Source organism: Nycticebus coucang, chromosome 22 (assembly GCF_027406575.1).
Source record: "Nycticebus coucang isolate mNycCou1 chromosome 22, mNycCou1.pri, whole genome shotgun sequence".
In the NCBI taxonomy this organism is placed as follows: Eukaryota; Metazoa; Chordata; class Mammalia; order Primates; family Lorisidae; genus Nycticebus; species Nycticebus coucang.
Window position 1 is genome coordinate 24,984,860 of NC_069801.1, and position 20,512 is coordinate 25,005,371.

General features: G+C 42.1%; 1 protein-coding gene across 4 annotated transcripts in view; it reads left to right on the plus strand.

Moving 5' to 3' along the window:
- Positions 1–20,512, plus strand: part of ZCCHC17 (zinc finger CCHC-type containing 17) — a 73,850-nt gene that overhangs the window by 16,616 nt on the left and 36,722 nt on the right. For 3 of the 4 annotated variants that reach the window (XM_053576854.1, XM_053576855.1, XM_053576856.1), the window contains one exon: positions 6,420–6,477. The exons of the other annotated variant lie outside the window; for it this stretch is intronic. In XM_053576854.1, coding sequence (XP_053432829.1) covers positions 6,420–6,477 — 58 coding nt within the window. The remainder of the gene's footprint in view (positions 1–6,419; positions 6,478–20,512) is intronic. 4 annotated transcript variants of the gene reach the window in all.

Below are 20,512 nucleotides of genomic sequence, written 5' to 3' on the forward strand. Positions count from 1 at the left end.
TGGCAGGCTTCGGTTGGATTTGAATCCACCAGCTCCCGTGTATGTGGCTGACATCCTAGCTGCTGACCTATAGGCATGGAGCCAATGCTGTATCTTTGAGAAGGAACAAATGCTGTGTCCTCATGTGATAGAAAGGACAGAAGGAGAGCCCTTTGTATAAGGCATTCATTCATTCATGAGAGCAGAGCCTTAATAGCCTAATCAGCTCCTGAAGGCCCCATATCTTAAATATTATTTCATTGGAGATTAAGAGGTGGGGCCTTTAGAAAAGTGGTTAAATTACAAGTGCAGAGCCCTTGTAAATGGAGTGCCCTGGCAGCACCTGTGGCTCAGTGAGTAGGGCGCCGGCCTCATATACTGAGGGTGGCGGGTTCGAACCTGGCCCCAGCCAAACTACAATCAAAAAATAGCCAGGCATTGTGGCAAGCGCCTATAGTCCCAGCTCAGGAGGCTGAAGCAAGAGAATTGCCTAAGCCCAAGAGCTGGAAATTGCTGTGAGCTGTGACGCCATGGTACTCTACCAAGGGTGAGAAAGTGAGACTTTGTCTCAAAAAAAAAACAGATGCCCTTATAAAAGGTTTCAGATTGCTCTCTGGCCCTTCTGTTCCTTACTGCTGTGTGAAGACATAGTGACAGGATGCCATCTTGGAAGTAGAGAGTAAACCCTTATAAAACGCCAAATCTGGTGCTTTGATCTTGAATTTATCAGCCTCCAGAATTGTAAGAAATAAATTTCTATTCTTATAGATTATCTCGTCTATGGTATTTTGTTACAGCAGCATGAATGGACCAAGACACTGTTCCTTCTATCCACTTTCCCACCATCTTCTTTTCATCCTTTAGGTTTCAGTCCTGATGTTATCGCCTTAGAGATTTTGTATGGGGTATAAATAATGGGTTCATTTTGCATTGAATTGTGTACTTGTTTAAGGTCGGTCTTTTCACAAGACACTAAGCTCAATGAGAGCAGAGCTCTCTCTGTTTTATTGTATATCTCTTTTTTTCCCCCTGAGACACAGTCTTACTCTTTTGCCTAGGCTAGTGTGCAGTGGTGCCCTAAGAGCTTACTTCAGCCTCAAACTTGAGGGCTCAAGTGATCCTCCTGTCTCAGACAGGACCTCAGGAGGGTGCTACCAAGTTCAGCTAATTTTTTTATTTTTTATAGATATAGATATGGGTACTTTCTATGTTGCTCAGGCTGGTCTTGAACTCCTGGTCTCAAGCAGTCCTTGTATCTCAGCCTCCCAAAGTTCTAGGATTTCAGGTGTGAACCACTGCACCTAGCCAATTGTGTATCTCAGTCTTAGGTGGGTAGGTAGAAAATAGTAGTAGATGCTTGGTAATGAATGAATGATTGACGTTTCGAGGAAAATTCATAGTATATTTCAAGAGCAATGGCTTTGGAACCAGACAGAATCTCTAATCTGTCCCGGCTCCTTTACTTAATGGGTGTTCTTTAAGACTTTGATGGGTGACTTAATCTCTTTGAGTGTCAATTTTCTTGTTAAATAGAGATAATAACTACTTCCACAGAATTACAGTGATGGTTAAGTAAGTTATCGACGATAAAAATACAAGGCCCGAGACACAGGAATTCATTAATGTTTTCTCTCTCCTCATGAAGTGAAAGTAAAGCCAAAAAATTGCATTCCATGTTTTCTTTTTCTTTTTTTTTGTAGAGAGAGAGTCTCACTTTATGGCCCTCGGTAGAGTGCCATGGCATCACACAGCTCATAGCAACCTCCAACTCCTGGGCTTAAGCGATTCTCTTGCCTCAGCCTCCCGAGTAGCTGGGACTACAGGCGCCCGCCACAACGCCCGGCTATTTTTTGGTTGCAGTTTGGCCAGGGCCGGGTTTGAACCCGTCATCCTCGGTATATGGGGCCGGCGCCCCACCGACTGAGCCACAGGCGCCTCCCTGCATTCCATGTCTTATGAATGCCTGTAGTATTTTAGGGATGTCAGGCATAGTTGGCATTTTTATCTGCTTTCTGTTTGACAGAAGTTTTACCTCCTAATAATCTGAGATCTTTGAGGGTAGACTTCATCAGTTGGTTATAGATAATTATTGTGGCTTTTGGCTTCTGGGTTTGTTTGCTTGTTTTTTTTTTTTTGTTTTTTTTTAGACAGAGGCCTACTCTATTGCCCTGGGATTGAGTGTCCTGGTGTCATAGCTCATAGCAGTCTTAAACTTTTGAGCTCAAGTGATCCTCTTGTCTCAGCTTCCTGAGTAGCTGGAACTACAGGTGCCTCCCTGTAGTTTTTCTAATGTCCAGCTAGTTTTTCTATTTTTAGTAGAGATGGCTCAGGCTGATCTCAAATTCCAGATCTCTGGCAGCGCCTGTTGGCTCAGTGAGTAGGGCGCCAGCCCCATATACTGAGGTTGGTGAGTTTGAACCCAGCCCCAGCCAAACTGCAACAATGAAATAAGCAAGCAAGCAAACAAACAATCAAATTCCAGATCTCAGGCTAAGGGTATATTGGTACTAGTAAGGTAGAAGAAACATTGGATTGAAAGTCAAAAAAAATATCTGTACTATCCCTGCCTGCACTACTAACTTTGTGACTTATGTCTTTGAGCCTCAAATTCCTCATTTACATGACGAGGATAACAAATTTCAAGGCCAGTGCCACCTCTAATACGAAGGGGGGAATTTTATTTTACTCAAGCCCTAAATTTGGTTGAGGTAATTACTGAATTTCTTCCCTTGAGCTGTTTGACTAATTATTCTTGGGACACCAGGCAGATTGTATGGTCATCTACAACAGGTGCTCTCCTGTTAATTTCAACTCTGACTGTGCCCTAGGAGATATAGTGATGGAAACACCTGGTGCTGGGATTGGAAAGAATGCTTTTTCCTAACTGAACAATTGAGTGCATCCATTCTGAAGCACGTTAATCTTTCCTTTTGGGAGAGGCCAAATTAAATTCTGTTGTATTAATTGTAAAGACCATAATGTGACACTAGAGCTAAAGCTAGGATTGAAAAGTGAGATTGTCTTCATTTACAGTAGTAACAAGGTGATTTGAATTCCAACTTCCAGATGCTACTTTTAAGTTTGTTAGATAATTATCCTCTTTAATAATGTTGTTATACAACATGAGAATTTTCAGCCTTCTTTCTAGAACCCTGGGCCAAATGCCAATCAGAGCGCCTTAAGTTGATTTAGAAAGATGGAATTTTCTCTGATTTTAATTAAAAATCAAAAGATTTTTCTTTTATGTGACTTCTTTTACTCAGAACAAATTGCTTTGTGAACTTGAGTAAGCACTTTGTGTCTCTGGCCTTTACTTTCCTCATTTGAAAAATGATATATTGGACCAGCTAATCTCTAAAGTCCTTTCTCTGGCTCCATCCTGCCTTAATTTTAAGTATCTGTGATTTTTACTGTTTCCTTGGGACTCTCCCTCAGCATGGCATGTTCATCAGTGTAAAACATTTTAGAACTTTTGGATTACAATGTATTTTTCATGCTGTGTCTTGCAGAGTTAGTTCAAGTGCTCTGTCCCAATATCCCCATTAAATAAGGAGAATGAAAGTTTTTGGTCTATTTCCATCCTAATGTTGCAGTGTGTCATGATATTTGGTGAAGTAAGAGGCACTAGAATAGGAGTCAAGGGGTCCAGGTTCTGTCTAAGTTAGTTGCGTGCCTTCCTACCAGTCACTAATCTTTGTGCTTTATTATCTTGGACTGTAAATTATTAAAAAGTTATACTTTGTTGTATGTACAATATGTGCCAGATACCAGTGCCAGGCACTTTATGTACATCGTTTGTTATCTGTAGCAGCAAAGTGAAAACAAATGGGAACTTAGGCCTTGAAAGACAAGTTGTGTTCAAGATACTATAGATAGGAAACAGCACAGCTGGGATTGGAAGACACATTTAAAGCCTGTGCTCTTTCTACGCTTAGGCTGTTCTTTGTTTCTTTTTTTAATTTTTTTTCTTTTTTAGGTTTTTTTTTGGAGACAATTCTGTTGCCCCAGGCCAGAATGCCATGGTATCAGCTTAGCTCACAGCAACCTCAAACTCCAAGCTCAAGTAGGCTCAAGTGATCCTCTTGCCTCAGCCTCCCAAAATAGCTGGAACTACAAGTGCCACCACAATGCCCAGCTAATTTTTACTATTTTTAGCTCTGAGCTTGAGCAATCCTTCCACCTTGGCTTCCCAAAACTGCTACAGTTACAGGCATAAGCCACTGTACCAGCCTTTTTTTAAGTTTGTTAAGGACAGAATCTCACTATGTTGCCCAGGCAGGACTGGAACTTCTGGGTTCAAGCAATCATCCTGCTTTAGCTTTCTGAGTAGCTGGGACTACTGTACCCCACTATCCCTATACTATTATGTCTCATCTGCAACATAGGGACCTATCTTATATATTTTCTAGGGTTGTTGCCAGGAACAGATAGGATATCAGATATCACGTTACTTTTGGCCATTAGAGTTTTGTAGTTAAAGAGAACCCATGAACTCGAGCCAATCATATATATATTTTTTATATAATAAATACATATAATACATATTTATATATTTATTTTTCTATAATATATAATACATATTTATATAAAGTACATATGATATATATTTATATAAAAATATATATATGTGTGTAATATTGGCTTGGCACCCGTAGCTGAGTGCCCTAACCACTGTGCTACAGACGCCAAGCCAATCTTACATATATTTATATTTTTATAAAATATATTTATAAAGATATTTTTATATTTATATTTTTATAAATATAAATGTATTCATATATAAATATATAGACAATTATACACAATTATATTTATTAACATATAATATATATTATATATTGATAATTATAATATATAATTAATTACTATATAATATATATAGTTTACGTATATGTGTGTATATGTGTGTGTCTGTGTGTCTGTGTGTGTGTATGTGTATGATTGGCTCAGTGCCCCTTGCTCAGTGGTTAGGGCGACAGCCACATATACTGGGGCTGGCAGGTTCGAACCTGGCCAGGGCCTGCTAAACAACAATGACAACTACAACAATAACAAAGAAAAAAATAGCTGGGTGTTGGGGTGGACACCTGTAGTCCCAGCTACTTGGGAGGCTGAGGCAAGAGAATCGCTTAAGCCCAAGAGTTTGAGGTTGCTTTGAGCTGTGTGACGTGACAGCACTCTACCAAGGGTGACAAAGTGACAAAAAAATATTAAAAAGTAAGATTGTATTGAATATTTTATAAATGATAATTAATTTAATGATAAATTCAGTATATAGTGGCAACACTATCCCAATCCACAGGTAGGGGGTGGGGTGGGCTGAGAGAGAGATAGAGCTTGGGTTAATGAATTATCTGGCAAGGGTTCTGGGCCTTTCACCCCTAACATTAATTAGTTGTGTCTTACATAGACACATTATCTGTGCTATACTTGGCTGTGCTACTAGGCTGTGCTAGATTCATCAAGCCTCTAATGTAGCTGAGATTAATTCTGCAAAAGACTTGGGGAGAATTCTTTTTCTCTCTGATTATATCTTTTCAGGTTCTATCAGATGTCTGTGTATTAGCTTCTTATATAATTGTCTTGATAAAACCCAAGACTCAGGCTGAGCACAGTGGCTCCTAGCACTCTGGAAAGCTGAGGTGGGAGGATCCCTTGAGCTTAGGAGTTTGAGACCAGCCTAAGCAAGAGTGAGACACTATTTCTACTAAAAATAGAAATTTTAGCCAAAGGTTGTGGTGAATGCCTGTAGTCCCAGTTACTCAGGAGGATAAGGCAGGATGATCACTTGAACCCAGGAGTTTGTGGTTGCAATGAGGTAGGCTGACGCCATGACACTTTAGTCTGGGGCAACAAGGTGAGACTCTCTCCGCCCGCCAAAAAACAAAAATAATGCTGAAGACTCAGATGTGGAGTGAAATATAGTATGCTCTTGGTCTGGTTTTACTTGACGTTTAGGAATAAAGGATGTCCTACATGATCAATCCCAAATTATTAAAGTTCTCAGCATTGGGATTAGAGGCATCAGTCACAGCTAATATAAAGTGTAACTTTATTACTTGTTTTTCTGCTGTTTGTTCTTTTAGTTCATGAAATTCCTTTGGTGATATCCAATACTTTGTTTTTGTTGGTTTTTTGCTGTTCCCTTTTGTGCATGAATCTCCTTTGGTGATTTCAGTAGTTTGGACATCCTTTGATCCCATCATACTCAGTGACAATATTCCAGTCTCACCAGTGTTTTTAATGTGTATATGCATAGCTGTCAGTCTAAATTTTAAACAGAACAGAAAGATTGTTTGACAGAGCCATCATTTTTAGGCAGTTTTGTAGCAGACAAAAGCAGTCGGTACCAAGTAGAAATTCAGGGAGACTAGTTTAAGTGCTATGGAAGAAAGATTCTTATTTGTGTGGCATTGATTTTTTTTTTTTTGTCTTTATAGGTTGCTATGGTGACAGACTATGGAGCCTTTATCAAAATCCCAGGTTGTCGGAAGCAAGGTGGGATCCCATAACTTGAAATTTATCCCTCCCATTTCAACTCTCTGCTGTCACCCTCACCACATCCTAATTATAGGCTGTACATTTATCAAGTAGTAGTTTTTTATTTGTTTTCAGCATCTAGATAAGACAGACAAGTGATAACAGTTGATTTTTAGCTGGCAGGTCTTATCAGAAAAGTAGTGTTTTATGAGTTAGGGGCGGGCTAATGTATGGCTAATTGGGTTCACTTCTGGAACCAACTCCTTCCTAGACTTCGCTTGTGATCCCATGCATGTCACTTAACCTCTATGGACAGGATTTTAGGAAGGACAGGGTACTTCTCTTTGAGGCTTAACAGTGTGAGTTTTATGGGACTAGTATTATAAATAATACAAATATACATTATGTGTAATATTTAAAATTTTCTTTGTAAGAAGACATCTGTTGAGCATTTTTGGAGACTCCCTTTTATGCCTATAGTTTTATTTATTTCTCAAAACAGTTGTGTTAAGTAGAAAATGACAGTTCCACACACTGGAGGCCTGTCCAGGGTGAGTCAGCTAGATAATGGCATAGCCAAGACTAGAACCCAAGCCTTCCGAATACTAGCCCAGGGGACTTTCTAGTGTATTACACTTCTGGTGGACCCAAAGACTTACTCACTAACTTCTTATATTAAAATAACTTAAGGTGGGTGGTGCCTGTGGCTCAGTGAGTAGGGTGCTGGCCCCATATACTGAGGGTGGTGGGTTCAAACCCAACCCCAGCCAAACTGCAACAACAACAACAAAAAAAATGGCCAGGCATCGTAGCGGGTGCCTGTAGTCCCAGCCACTCGGGAGGCTGAGGCAAGAGAATCACCTAAGCCCACGAGCTGGGTTGCTGTAAGCTATGACGCTTCAGAACTCTACTGAGGGTGAAAAAGTGAGACTCTGTCTCTAAAAAAAAAAATAAAATAACTTAAGGATTTATTAAAGCGGTTAATATTTGAGGGAAACAAAAGGAGAGTATAGTGGCTCACACCCATAATCCTAGCACTTTGGGAGCTTGAGGCACTCCAAGTGTGCTGACTCCTATTATTTCCCCAAATGTGGGATATTTGCATAATTCATGGTAGTGGGTCACTGCATTTGTGTTCTTCCTTGATAAAAAAGAAAATAAATAGAAAAATATGTGAAACTTGGTGAACGGTCTGTGAAGCTAGTGAATGATGCCCCATGATTATATCAATGTACACAGCTATGATTTAATAAAAAAAAAAAAAAGGGTGGCGACTGTGGCTCAAGGAGTAGGGCGCCGGTCCCACATGCCGGAGGTGGCAGGTTCAAACCTAGCCCTACTCCTAGCCCTACTCCAAACCAAAAAAAAAAAAAGAAAAATTAACTGGGTGTGGCATGTACCTATAGTCTCATCTACTTGGGAGGCTAAGGCGGAAGGATTGCTTGAGCCCAGGAGTTTAAGGTTGCAAAGTGAGCTATGATCACACTACTGCTCTCTAGCTCAGATAATAGAGCAAGACCATCTCACTGAAGAGCAAAAAAGAACAACAGAAAAAAAGCCAAGCAAGGTAGCTAACTCCTGTAATCCAAACACTTTGGTAGGCCAAGGCAGGAGGATTGTTTTAGCCTAGGTGCTTGAGATCAGCTTGAGCAACATAGCCAGACCCCATCTCTACAAAAAATAAAAAATTTATATTTGCATATTGGCACTTGTCTGTAATCCCAGCTACTCGGGAGGCCAAGGCAGGAGAATTGCTTGAATACAGTAATTTGAGGTTACAATGAGCTATGATGATACCACTGCACTCCTAGCCTAGTGAGAGAAGGAGACCCTGTCACAGAAAAAAAAAAATAATAACTATAAGAATACTAAAAGAAATTATAGGCTGGGGGCCTTTTTATTGTCATTCTAAATCACTGTTGCAGTTCTATCAGTTGATGGATATTGGTTGTTTCCACTTTTTTGCTATTATGAATAATGCTGCTCAGAATATTTGTGTACAGATTTTTATATGGATACATGCTTGCTTTTCTCTTGGGTATATATCTAGGAGTGGAATATGTATAACATTTTAAAGAACTGCCCTATTGGCCTGGGGTGGTGTCTCATGCCTGTAATCCTAGCACTCTGGAAGGCCGAGATGGGTGGATTGCCTGAGTTCATAGGTTCGAGACCAGCCTGAGCAAGAGTGAGACCCCGTCTCTAAAAAATAGCCAGGCATTGTGGTGGGTACCTGTAGTCCCAGCTACTTGGGAGGCTGAGGCAAGAGAATCACACGGGCCTAAGAGTTTGAAGTTGCTATGAGCTGTGGCGCCACAGCACTCTACTGAAGGTGACAAAGTGAGCTCTGGGGTGGCGCCTGTGGCTCAGTGGGTAGGATGCCGGCCCCATATACTGAGGGTGGAGAGTTCAAACCTGGCTCTGGCCACACTACAACAAAAAATAGCTGGGCCTTGTGGCAATCACCTGTGGTCCCAGCTATTCGGGAGACTGAGGCAAGAGAATCACCTAAGCCCAGGAGTTGGAGGTTGCTGTGAGCTGTGATACCACAGCACTGTACTGAGGGCGATAAAGTGAGGCTGTATCTCTAAAAAAAAAAAAGAAAACAAAGTGAGCTCTGTCTCAAAATAAAAACAACTGCCCTACTGTTTTTTTCTCAAGTGACTACACCGTTTTACATTCCCACCAGCAATGTACAAGGGTTCTGTTTTCTCTATTTTTTCTCTCCTTGTCCACACTCGTTACTATATATCTTTTTTTTGTTTTTTTTTTTTTTTGTAGAGACAGAGTCTCACTTTATGGCCCTAGGGAGAGTGCCGTGACATCACACAGCTCACAGCAACCTCCAACTCCTGGGCTTAAGCTATTCTCTTACCTCAGTCTCCTGAGTAGCTGGGACTATAGGCGCCTGCCACAACGCCCAGCTATTTTTTTTTTTTTTTTGGTTGCAATTCAGCCGGGGCCAGGTTTGAACCCGCCATCCTCCGTATAGGGAGCCAGCGCCTTACCGACTGAGCCACAGGCGCCACCCTACTATAACCATCCTAATGGGCGCAAAATATCATCTCATTATGGTTTTGGTTTCTCTTTCCATTTTGCTCATGGCTAATGATGTTGATCCTCTTTTCATGTGTTTAGTGGTATACCTTTCTTTTCCTTTACTTTCTTTTTTTTTTTTTTTTTTGAGACAGAGTCTCACTATGTTGCCCTCGGTAGAGTGCCATAGCGTCACAGCTCACAGCAACCTCAAACTCTTGGGCTTAAGTGATTTTTTTATCTCAGCCTCCCAAGTAGCTGGGACTACAAGTACCCGCCGCAACCCCTGGCTATTTTTTGCTTGCAATTGACATTGTTGTTTAGCAGGCCTGGGCAGGGCTCAAACCTGCCAGCTTTGGTGTATGTGGCTGGCGCCCTACTCTCTGAGCTACGGGCACTGAGCTATTTTTTTTTCTTTTTTTTTGAGACACGGTCTCATTTTGTTGCCTCAGTAGAGTACAGTGGTGTCATAGCTCATAGCAACTGCAAACTCTTAGGCTTAGGCGATTCTGTTGCCTCAGCCTCCTCAGAAGCTAGGACTATAGGCGCCCACAGCAACTCCCAGCTGTTTTTTGAGGTGAAGTCTGGCTCAGGCTGGTCTCTAACCTGTGAGCTCAGGCAATCCACCTGCCTCAGCCTCCTAGAATGCTAGGATTACAGGCGTAAGCCACCATGCCTGGCCTATTCTGTGATTTTATTTTATTTATTTATTTATTTATTTATTTATTTATTGAGACTGAGTCTCACTATGTTACCCTCAGTAGAGTGCTGTGGCATCACAGCTCACAGCAATCTCAAACTCTTGGGCTTAAGCAGTTCTCTTGCCTCAGCCTCCCAAATAGCCAGAAGTACAGGCACCCAACACAACTCCCAACTATTTTTTGTTGCAATTTCATTGTTGGTTAGCTGGCCTGGGCCGGGTTCCAGGTACATGTGGCTGCCACCGTAACCACTGTGCCACGGATGCTGAGCCTATTTAACATTCTTGAAGTGACAAATTATCTAAGTGGGGAACAGATTACTTGGTAGTTGGGAGGTATTAAGAGGGAGAGGGAGTATGGGGGGAGGTAGCGACATGAGGGATCCTTATGGTGATGAAACTGTGCTATATCTTGACTGTGGTGATGATACATGAATATACATATGTGGTAAGTTTACATGAAACTAAATATATACAGATAGACAAACTCAAATGAGTATAAGTAAAATGAGAAATCTCAAAAAGATCCGGTGGATTGGGCGGCGCCTGTGGCTCAGTCGGTGGGGCGCCGGCCCCATATACCGAGGGTGACGGGTTCAAGCCCGGCCCCGGCCAAACTGCAGCCAAAGGGTGGCCGGGCGTTGTGGCGGGTGCCTGTGGTCCCAGCTACTCGGGAGGCTGAGGCAGGAGAATCGCTTGAGCCCAGGAGTTGGAGGTTGCTGTGAGCTGTGTGAGGCCACGGCACTCTACCGAGGGCCATAGAGTGAGACTCTGTCTCTACAAAAAAAAAAAAAAAGATCCGGTGGATTGTATCTGAGATGTTTTTCCTACACCAATAATTCTCCATTTCTCTGAATATTTAACATCAGCTGGATGCCCAAAATTCATTTCTTTTTTTTTTTGAGACAGAGCCTCAAGCTGTCGCCCTGGATAGAGTGCTGTGGCATCATAGCTCACAGCAACCTCCAACTCCTGGCCTCAAGTGATTCTCCTGCCTCCGCCTCCCAAGTAGCTAGGACTACAGGCGCCTGCCACAATGCTCGGCTAATTTTTGGTTGCAGCCGTCATTGTTGTTTGGCAGGCCCGGGCTGGATTTGAACCCGCCAGCCCAGGTGTATGTGGCTGGCACCTTAGCTGCTTGAACCACAGGTGCTGAGCCCATTTCATTTGGCTTTTTTTTTTTTTTAAACAGTCACACTCTGTCACCCTGGGTAGAGTGCCATGGTGGCATCATAGCTCACAGCAATCTCAGACTCTTGAACTTAAGCAGTCCTCTTGCCTCAGCCCTAAGTAGCTGGGACTACAGGTGTGCACCACAATGCCTGGATAGTTAGTTTGTTTTTTTTTTTTTTGTTCTATTTTTAATAGAGTTGGGGTCTTGCTCTTGCTCTGGCTGGTCTAGATCTTCTGAAATTAAGCATTCCATCTGCCTCGGCCTCTCAGAGTATTAGGATTACAGATATGAGCCACTACGCCCAGCTTTTTTGTTTGGTTTTTGAGATAGGGTCTCACTTCATTGCCTGGCACAGAGTGCAGTGCATCACAGCTTACTGCATAGCTTACTGCAACCCCAAACTTCTGGGCTCAAGTGATCCTTCTGTCGCAGCATCCCAAGTAGCTGGGACTACAGGTGCACACTACTATGCTCAGTTAATTTTTCTGTTTTTTGTACAGAAGGAGCCTTGCTACATAGCTCAGGTTGTTCACTAACTCCTGGGCTTAAATGATTCTCCTGCCCCCAAAGTGCTAGTATTACAGGCATGAGTTACCATGTCCAGTCTTAGATGTCCAACAATTCACTTCAGTTCTGACACTTATTACCTATGTGTTAGTAATAGATTCCACAGATTTAAGGGCTCATCCCTGATGCCTCTCCCAGGTTCCCAGGTTACCCACACTTCTGAGTTGGCTACAATTTGGGAGATTTTTCACACTCTCCCTTCAGGTTGGATAATTTGCTAGTATGACCTCAGAACTCACAGAACTCAGAAAATGCTACACTTCCTATTTAGTTTATTATAAAGGATAAAAATGAACAATCAGATCAGGAGGTACACAGGGCAAGGTCTGAAGCATTCTGAATGCTGGAGCCCCCATCCCTGTGGAGTTGGAGTGCGCTACCCTGTTGGCACATGGATATGTTTACCAACTCTCTAAACTCCATTGCTTAGGATTTTGTTTTTTGGGTTTTTATTTTTGTAGAGATAGGGCGTTGCTTTGTTGCCCAAGCCAATCTTGAACTATTGGCCTCAAACAATTCTCCTGCCTTAATCTCCCAAAATGCTGGGATTATAGGCATGAACCACCACACTTGGCCTAAATATGTTTGTTATACTGTCGTGTCAACGCCAGTATCCTGGTCATGACAATATACTGTAATTGTGCAAACGTTATACTGGAGAGAACAGAGTGCAGTGTACATAGGATTGCTGTTATTTCTGAATGCCTCTGAACCCACATTTATCTCAAATATTTTTACAAAGTGACTTAAAACACTTGGAAAATCTTTGAGATTAACAAATATTTAAAAAGATCACTATTAATACCCAGTGTTGGAGTTGGGCACTTTTATTCACTATTAGGAGCATAAGTTCTTAGACTTTGGCAATGGATATTAATATATATATATTTATTTTATTTTATTTTTTTTGTAGAGACAGAGTCTCACTTTATGGCCCTCGGTAGAGTGCCGAGGCGTCACACAGCTCACAGCAACCTCCAACTCCTGGGCTTAGGCAATTCTCCTGCCTCAGCCTCCCGAGTAGCTGGGACTACAGGCACCTGCACAACACCCGGCTATTTTTTTGTTGCAGTTTGGCCGGGGCCGGGTTTGAAGCTGCCACCCTCGGTATATGGGGCCGGCGCCCTGCTCACAGGCGCCGCCCGGCTATTAATATTTTTAATGTGCTTATCCTTTAGTACAGTAATTCTTCGAGGAATTTAATTTATAGTAGAGTGGGCTTAGTGCCCATAGCTCAGTGGTTAGGGTGCTGGCCACTAGGGCTGGCAGGTTCTAACCTGGCCCAGGCCTGTTAAACAGTAATGACAACTGCAACGAAAAAAATAACTGGGTGTTAGGGTGGGCGCCTGTAGTCCCAGCTACTTGAGAAGCTGAGGCAACAGAATCGCTTGAGCCCAAGTGTTTGAGGTTGCTGTGAGCTATGATGCCTTGGGACTGTACTGAAGGCTACAGAGGGAGACTCTATCTCAAACAAACAAAAACCATGTGGCAGGAGAGTTTGTATACATGCCCCTTCTCCATGATTTTAAAGCAAGTGTACATATGTCTTTTTATATATTTTTTTCCTTTATATTTTTAAAATTATGGCCTGCATTTAAAAGAAAGTATGCAAGAATTTTCAACAAATAACAGTTTGCTGAGAAAGGGATGTACATGGAAAAAGGACTTTCACTTATTGTAATTTTTTTTAAGTTTCTTTAAAAGAGTGCAGCAGTTGATCTTTGGGTAATAAAGCCAAGCCTACAACCTTAAGACTACTATGCTACAAATTGCATCATTTCATTGAGAATGGCTCACCAGTAATTTTCAAGCTGGCAGTCAGCAGCCTGTAATTAAGTTTCTCATTTTATATTGTCTTGGATTTAATGAGGTGGAATCATCCCCACCCCATAGGTTGTACACCTCTTTTTGTCTGAGGACGGATTTTCTTGTTAGTGTTCTTACCATGGCTGCTGGTGCTTGAAAATCTTTCTTAACTTGGGCATTTATGGGACGCTTTGGGAACTATCTGGGGATTAAAAGCCTGTGACCTTCTAGCAGTCAGTCTTTGTCTTACTTGTGTCCATATCCTATCAGGTGATGCCCGTGATTGTGGCTGACAGGTTACAAGTGAATCTGTCAGTCTGACAGCTGTGCTGACACAAGTCTGAGGGAGAGCTCAGGTAGCCAAATAATTAGGTGGAAACTGGGATCTTCTGTAGGTTTATTGGATAATTTGAACAATTGACTTCCTTATAGTATATCTTAGGTTCTCTGCCTGTAAAGGAGGAAGATTATTAAGTTTCATCCTGAAGGGACTGAGTTAGGAAATAATTCCGATGTGATCACACCTTTGATTCAGGAAAGTAAACTCTAATTTGAGTTAGTTTCTCAGAATTCTTTAGCCGCTATTGACTCGAAGACCTCTTCCCAGTATTCATATCTAAACTAGATTTTTCTTTCTCCTCTCATTGTGTTGTCCAGTAGAAATTTCTGTAATAATAGAAATGTTCTACATCTTTTCTGATTTGTTTTTCTGACATCAATTCTATGGACATCAACTGCATGTCCAATAATTCAGTTCAATTCTGATGTTATGTACGTTTTTTTTTTTAATTTGAGACAGTCTCACTATGTCTCCCTTAGTAGAGTGCTATGGCATCATAGCTCACAGCAAACTCAAACTCGTGGGCTCAAATAATTCTCTTACCTCAGCCTTCCAAGCAGCTGGGACTACAGGTGCCTGCCACAATGTCCAGCTATTTTTAGAGACGAGGTCTCATTCTTGCTCAGGCTGGTCTTGAACCCATGAGCTGAGGTAATACACCTGCCTCGGTCTCCCAGAGTGTTAGGATTACAAACATGAGTGTCCTACCTTGAATTAGCATCACATCTCACAAGTTGAAGAGATGCAATTCTGCACAATTGCTACCACTTTGCATGCCAGTCACAAGTCCTGGGCCACCGGAACTTCTAATCAACCAGCTATAAATTAGAGATTCCCATAACCTCTCCTTAAGACTGTCAGAATAGCTTACAGAATTTAGGAAAACAATTTACAGTGTTTCTTTTAAGTGTATATAAATCTATAGTTATCTCAAATATTTTTAAGAAGTGACTTGAAACAAGATTTTTTTTTTTTTTTTTTGAAATTAACAAATGTTTTAAAAGATCACTGTTAATACTCACTGTTAGAAATTTAATTTTTTTTTTTTTTTTTGTAGAGACAGAGTCTCACTTTATGGCCCTCGGTAGAGTGCCGTGGCCTCACACAGCTCACAGCAACCTCCAACTCCTGGGCTTAAGCGATTCTCTTGCCTCAGCCTCCCGAGTAGCTGGGACTACAGGCGCCCGCCACAACGCCCGGCTATTTTTTGGTTGCAGTTTGGCCGGGGCCGGGTTTGAACCCGCCACCCTCAGTATATGGGGCCGGCGCCTTACCGACTGAGCCACAGGCGCCGCCCAGAAATTTAATTTTAATTGATACAGTCATTATTAGGAACCCCTTATCTGAGGCTTTGCCTTCTGTGTTTCAGTTATGCTAGGTCAACTGAGATCCAAAAATACTAAATGGGAAATTCCAGAAATAAGTCATTAAGTTTTAAATTGCAGTGCGATAAAATCTCTCTCTTTCTCTATCCTGCTCCATTCCACTGGGATGTGAGTCATCTCTTTGTCCAGTGTATCCATATTGTACATGCTACCTTCCTCTTAGCACCTATCTGGTATGACAGTCCTTGTGTTCAAGTAAGCTTTAATTTACTCCGTAATGAACTCTAAAATATAATAGTGATGCTGCAATTCATTTTTTTTTAAATTTTTTGAGACAGTCTCACTGTGTTACCCTGGGTAACAGAGTGCCATGGCATCATAACTCACAGCAACCTCAAACTTCTGGGCTCAAGTGATTTTCCTTTTCTTTTTCTTTTTTTTTTTTTTTTTTTTGAGATAGAGTCTCACTTTCTTGCCCTTGGTAGAGTGCTGTGGCATCATAGCTCACAACAACCTCAAACTCTTGGGCTTAAGGGATTATCTTGCCTCAGCCTCCCAAGTAGCTGGGACTACAGGTGCCCACCATAGCACCCGGCTATTTTTGGTGGTATTGTTGCAATTGTCATTGTTGTTTAGCTGGCCCAGGCTAGGTTCGAACCTGCCAGCTTGGAAGTATGTGGCCAGCGCCCTACCCACTGAGCTACGGGTGCCACCAAGGGCTCAAGTTTTTTTCTTGCCTTTAACTCCCAAATATTTGGGATTACAGGTGCCTGCCACAACCCCCAGCTAGTTTTTCTTTTCCTATTTTTAGTAGAGATGAGGTCTTGCTCTTGCTCAGGCTGGTCTCAAACTCCTGAACTCAAGCAATCCGCCTGCCTTGGCCTCCCACAGTGCTAGGATTACAGTCATGGGCCACCGGGCCTGGTAGTGATGCTGCAATTTAGATATTTCAAAGAGAAGTCTTAAAGCGTGTCCTTGAGCTCACGAGTTAGAGACCACCTGAGCAAAAGCCAGACCCTGTCTCTACTAAAAATAGAAAAACTGAGACAAGGAGATCGCTTAAGCCCAAGAGTTGGGAGGTTTCTGTGAGCTATGATGCCATGGCACTCTACACAGGGCAACAGCTTGAGACTCTGTCTCAAATAAAAAAAAAAGAAAAATTAGCTGGGTGTAGTGGTGTGCCTGTAGGCCCATCTACTCAGGAGGCTGAAGCAGGAGGATCAATTGAGCCTAGGACTTTGAGGTTGCTATGAGCTGTGATGATGCCACTGTATTCTACCATGGGTGACAGAGCAAGACTGTCTCAAAAAAAAAAAAAAGGTAAGGATGTTTCATTTATCCTTGGATCCATTTTTGCAACTGGACATCAACTGCATGTCCAACAATTCAGTTCAATTAATAAGTGTTCAGATTCAGTTCAGATTCAACTGCATGTCCAACAATTCAGTTCAATATAATAAGTGTTTAGATGGCCGGGCAAGGTGGCTCATGCATGTAATCCCAGCACTCTGGGAGGCTGAGGCAGGTGGATTGCATGAGCTCACAGGTTTTAAACCAGCCTGAGCCAGAGCAAGACGCCCATCTCTAAAAGTAGCCTGGCATTGTGGTGGGTGCCTGTAGTCCCAGCTACTTGGGAGGCTGAGGCAAGAAGATCACTTGAATCCAAGAGTTTGAGGTTGCTGTGAGCTATGAAGCCATGGTACTCTACCGAGGGCAACAAAGTGAGATTCTGTCTCAAAAAAAAAAAAAAAAAGCAGATGTTTAGTAAATGTTTGAATAAATTTATAATCCTAGTGAGATAAAGGATATGAAGACACTTTAACTTATGTGGTTACATTATTATCATTGATTGTAGATGACTAACTTAGAAACTCTAGAGAGGGAATTCAGATTGCTCAAAGGTAAATATGACCTTTTATTTTGACTTTTGGGCTGTAGCTGTCCTCCAATGGTTTGAGATTTTTTTTTTCTTTTTTTTTTTTTTTTTTATTGTTGGGGATTCATTGAGGGTACAATAAGCCAGGTTACACTGATTGCAATTGTTAGGTAAAGTCCCTCTTTTTTTTTATTTTTTTTTTATTTTTTTTTGTAAGAGACAGAGTCTCACTTTATGGCCCTCGGTAGAGTGCCGTGGCCTCACACAGCTCACAGCAACCTCCAGCTCCTGGACTCAAGCGATTCTCTTGCCTCAGCTTCCCGAGTAGCTGGGACTACAGGCGCCCACCACAACGCCCAGCTATTTTTTGGTTGCAGTTTGGCTGGTGCCGGGTTTGAACCCACCACCCTCGGTATATGGGGCCAGCGCCCCACCGACTGAGCCACAGGCGCCACCCAGGTAAAGTCCCTCTTGCAATCATGTCTTCCCCCATAAAGTGTGACACACACCAAGGCCCCACCCCACTCCCTCCGTCCCTCTTTCTGCTTTCCCCCCCATAACCTTAATTGTCATTAATTGTCCTCATATCAAAATTGAGTACATAGGATTCATGCTTCTGGTTTGAGATTTTTACCCCTTTCCTTTATTGCCAGTGGAAGTTGTGAAGGAAATTAATGTTGAGCCTAATAGTGTTGGAAGAACAGTTTCGAGGGCACTGTAATGGGCTCACTGTTTCTCTTACATGAGGATTGAGAAGCTAGGCCTTTCCAAGTTGTCAGGATTTTTTTTTTTTTTACCACAAGACACTCAAATGTACTGCTTCTGTTTAAGTGTCATGCTGGGTTTATAGAACATGGTGATGGACTCAATATGCCCTTTGAGCATTTATTAATGGCTTGGTGTCAAAAACGTAGCCATACACTGCCCTGAAGAACTCCCTTTTTTTTTTTGTTTTTCTGTGTGGCATGCTGAGCAAAGCATTCTATTTATTTGTTTCTGTTTCACTTTGGTGCATATTGTAGAACAGAATTAGATGTGTTCCACTGTTTGTTGGTAAGTTTATCTTTCTTCCCTTTTTTTAATTGAAAAGATAACAGTAATAATAAAGAACAAATGGAGAAATATCAGTATGATGTAGGAAACTTGATAGACTCATGTTTGAATTACAGTTCTATTATTTATCAGCTTTATGACCTTGGATAATTTATGTAACTTCCAGACTATTTCCTCCTTTGAACTGTGTCACAGAGAATTTAGTGAGTGGATGGATGGATGGAGTATATCTCGTGAGATACCCAGCACAAAGTGAAGTGGCCTTAGATATTTTATTTGATGTGTTCTGCCATATACACTTCATCCAATTCTTGGTGGTAGGTGGATGTGACAGTGGAAGGATCTTGGGAGAATTCAGACTACCTTTTGAGACTGACTGGATCTAGTGATGAATCCCTCATACAGAGTATGGGATTAGCTATAGATAGAAATAAACCAGTCTGTAAATCTGTGACTGAAGTGATGAGCACTTGAAGACTTCCAGAAGATAATTTGGATATAATTCCAGAGAAAGGGGATTAGAATGAAATTTTAATTTAGGAGACTAGAATTTAATTGATTGTATCATTCTCTCTTTTTTTTTTTGGTAGAGATAGAGTCTCATTCTGTCGCCCTCAGTAGAGTGCCGTGGTATTACACAGCTCACAGCAACCTCCAACTCCTGGGCTTAGGCGATTCTCTTGCCTCAGCCTCCCGAGTAGCTGGGACTACAGGCGCCCGCCACAATGCCCGACTATTTTTTTTCGTTGCAGTTTGGCTGGGGCCGGGTTTGAACCTGCCACCCTCGGTACATGGGGCCAGCGCCTTATCCACTGAGCCACAGGCGCTGTCCAACTGTATCATATTCTAATGAGGGAGAGACTATGTGAACAAGACGGGGAATTGTCAGTCCCTCGAACATAGTAAAAGAAAGGCTGAAAGCCTGAAGTTGGCAGTGTTTATCTTGCCTTATTTAGGGCAATGAATCTGCTGATAAGAACCAGAGGGATAGATTCACTTATGAGAAACTGATAGTCCGTTAAGCCTTCATGGAATAAAAATATCTTAAAATGTTTGTCTCTCTTTTGTTGTGATTCCATGTTGAAGCAAATTGTGATTACTAATCTGATTGTCCAGGTATCTGATACTATAGACAGCAGATTTTTTTTTTTTTGAGACAGAGTCTTCAACCTTTTGCCCTGGGTAGAGTGCTGTGATGTCACAGCTCATAGCAACCTCAAACTCTCTTGGGCTTAAGTGATTCTCTTGCCTCAGCCTCCCAAGTAGCTGGGACTACAGGTGCCTGCCACAACACCCAGCTTTTTTTGTTGTTGTTGGAGTTGTCATTGTTATTTTAGCTGGCCTGGGCTGGGTTCAAACCTGCCAGCCTTGTGTCTGTGGCTGGCGCCCTGCCCACGGAGCTACGGGCGCTGCCAGCATCAGGTAAGTTTACCAAGGTGAAAATTGTGAACCTTCCAGGGATAAGAAAAGTATGTCCGGGGCGGCGCCTGTGGCTCAGTTGGTTAGGTGCCGGTCCCATATACAGAGGGTGGTGGGTTCAAACCCGGCCCCGGCTGAACTGCAACCAAAAAAAAAATAGCCGGACGTTGTGGCGGGCGCCTGTAGTCCCAGCTACTCAGGAGGCTGAGGCAAGAGAATCGCTTAAGCCCAGGAGTTGGAGGTTGCTGTGAGCTGTGTGATGCCATGCACTCTACTGAGGGACATAAAGTGAGATTCTGTCTCAAAAAAAAAAAAAGAAAGAAAAGAAAACTATGTCCCATATTGCAAATTAATAAATTGGTGAATTGTTTCACTCTCTGAACCACTGACCAAATGGACAATCTGGTTACTGTATTTTAGTATACAAGCATCTGTATACTGAAAAGTCCTACACTTAGTATCTCTAATTTATACCTTTCCTCTTTGACTTAGATGTATAACTACCTACGTGACATTTATAGTCAACACTGAGGGCCAGACCTTGTCCTTTTATATTCTCTTTGGTCTGTGTCCATAGGAGACATAGTTTTACAAGGTTGTCATAGTGTATATAGTATTTTAATGTGCTCTTAACATAATTTTATGATTAAAAATAATATATGCTGGCTCGGCGCCTGTGGCTTAAGCGGCTAAAGCACCAGCCACATATTCCAGAGCTGGCGGGTTCGAATCTAGTCCTGGCCTGCCAAACAACAAT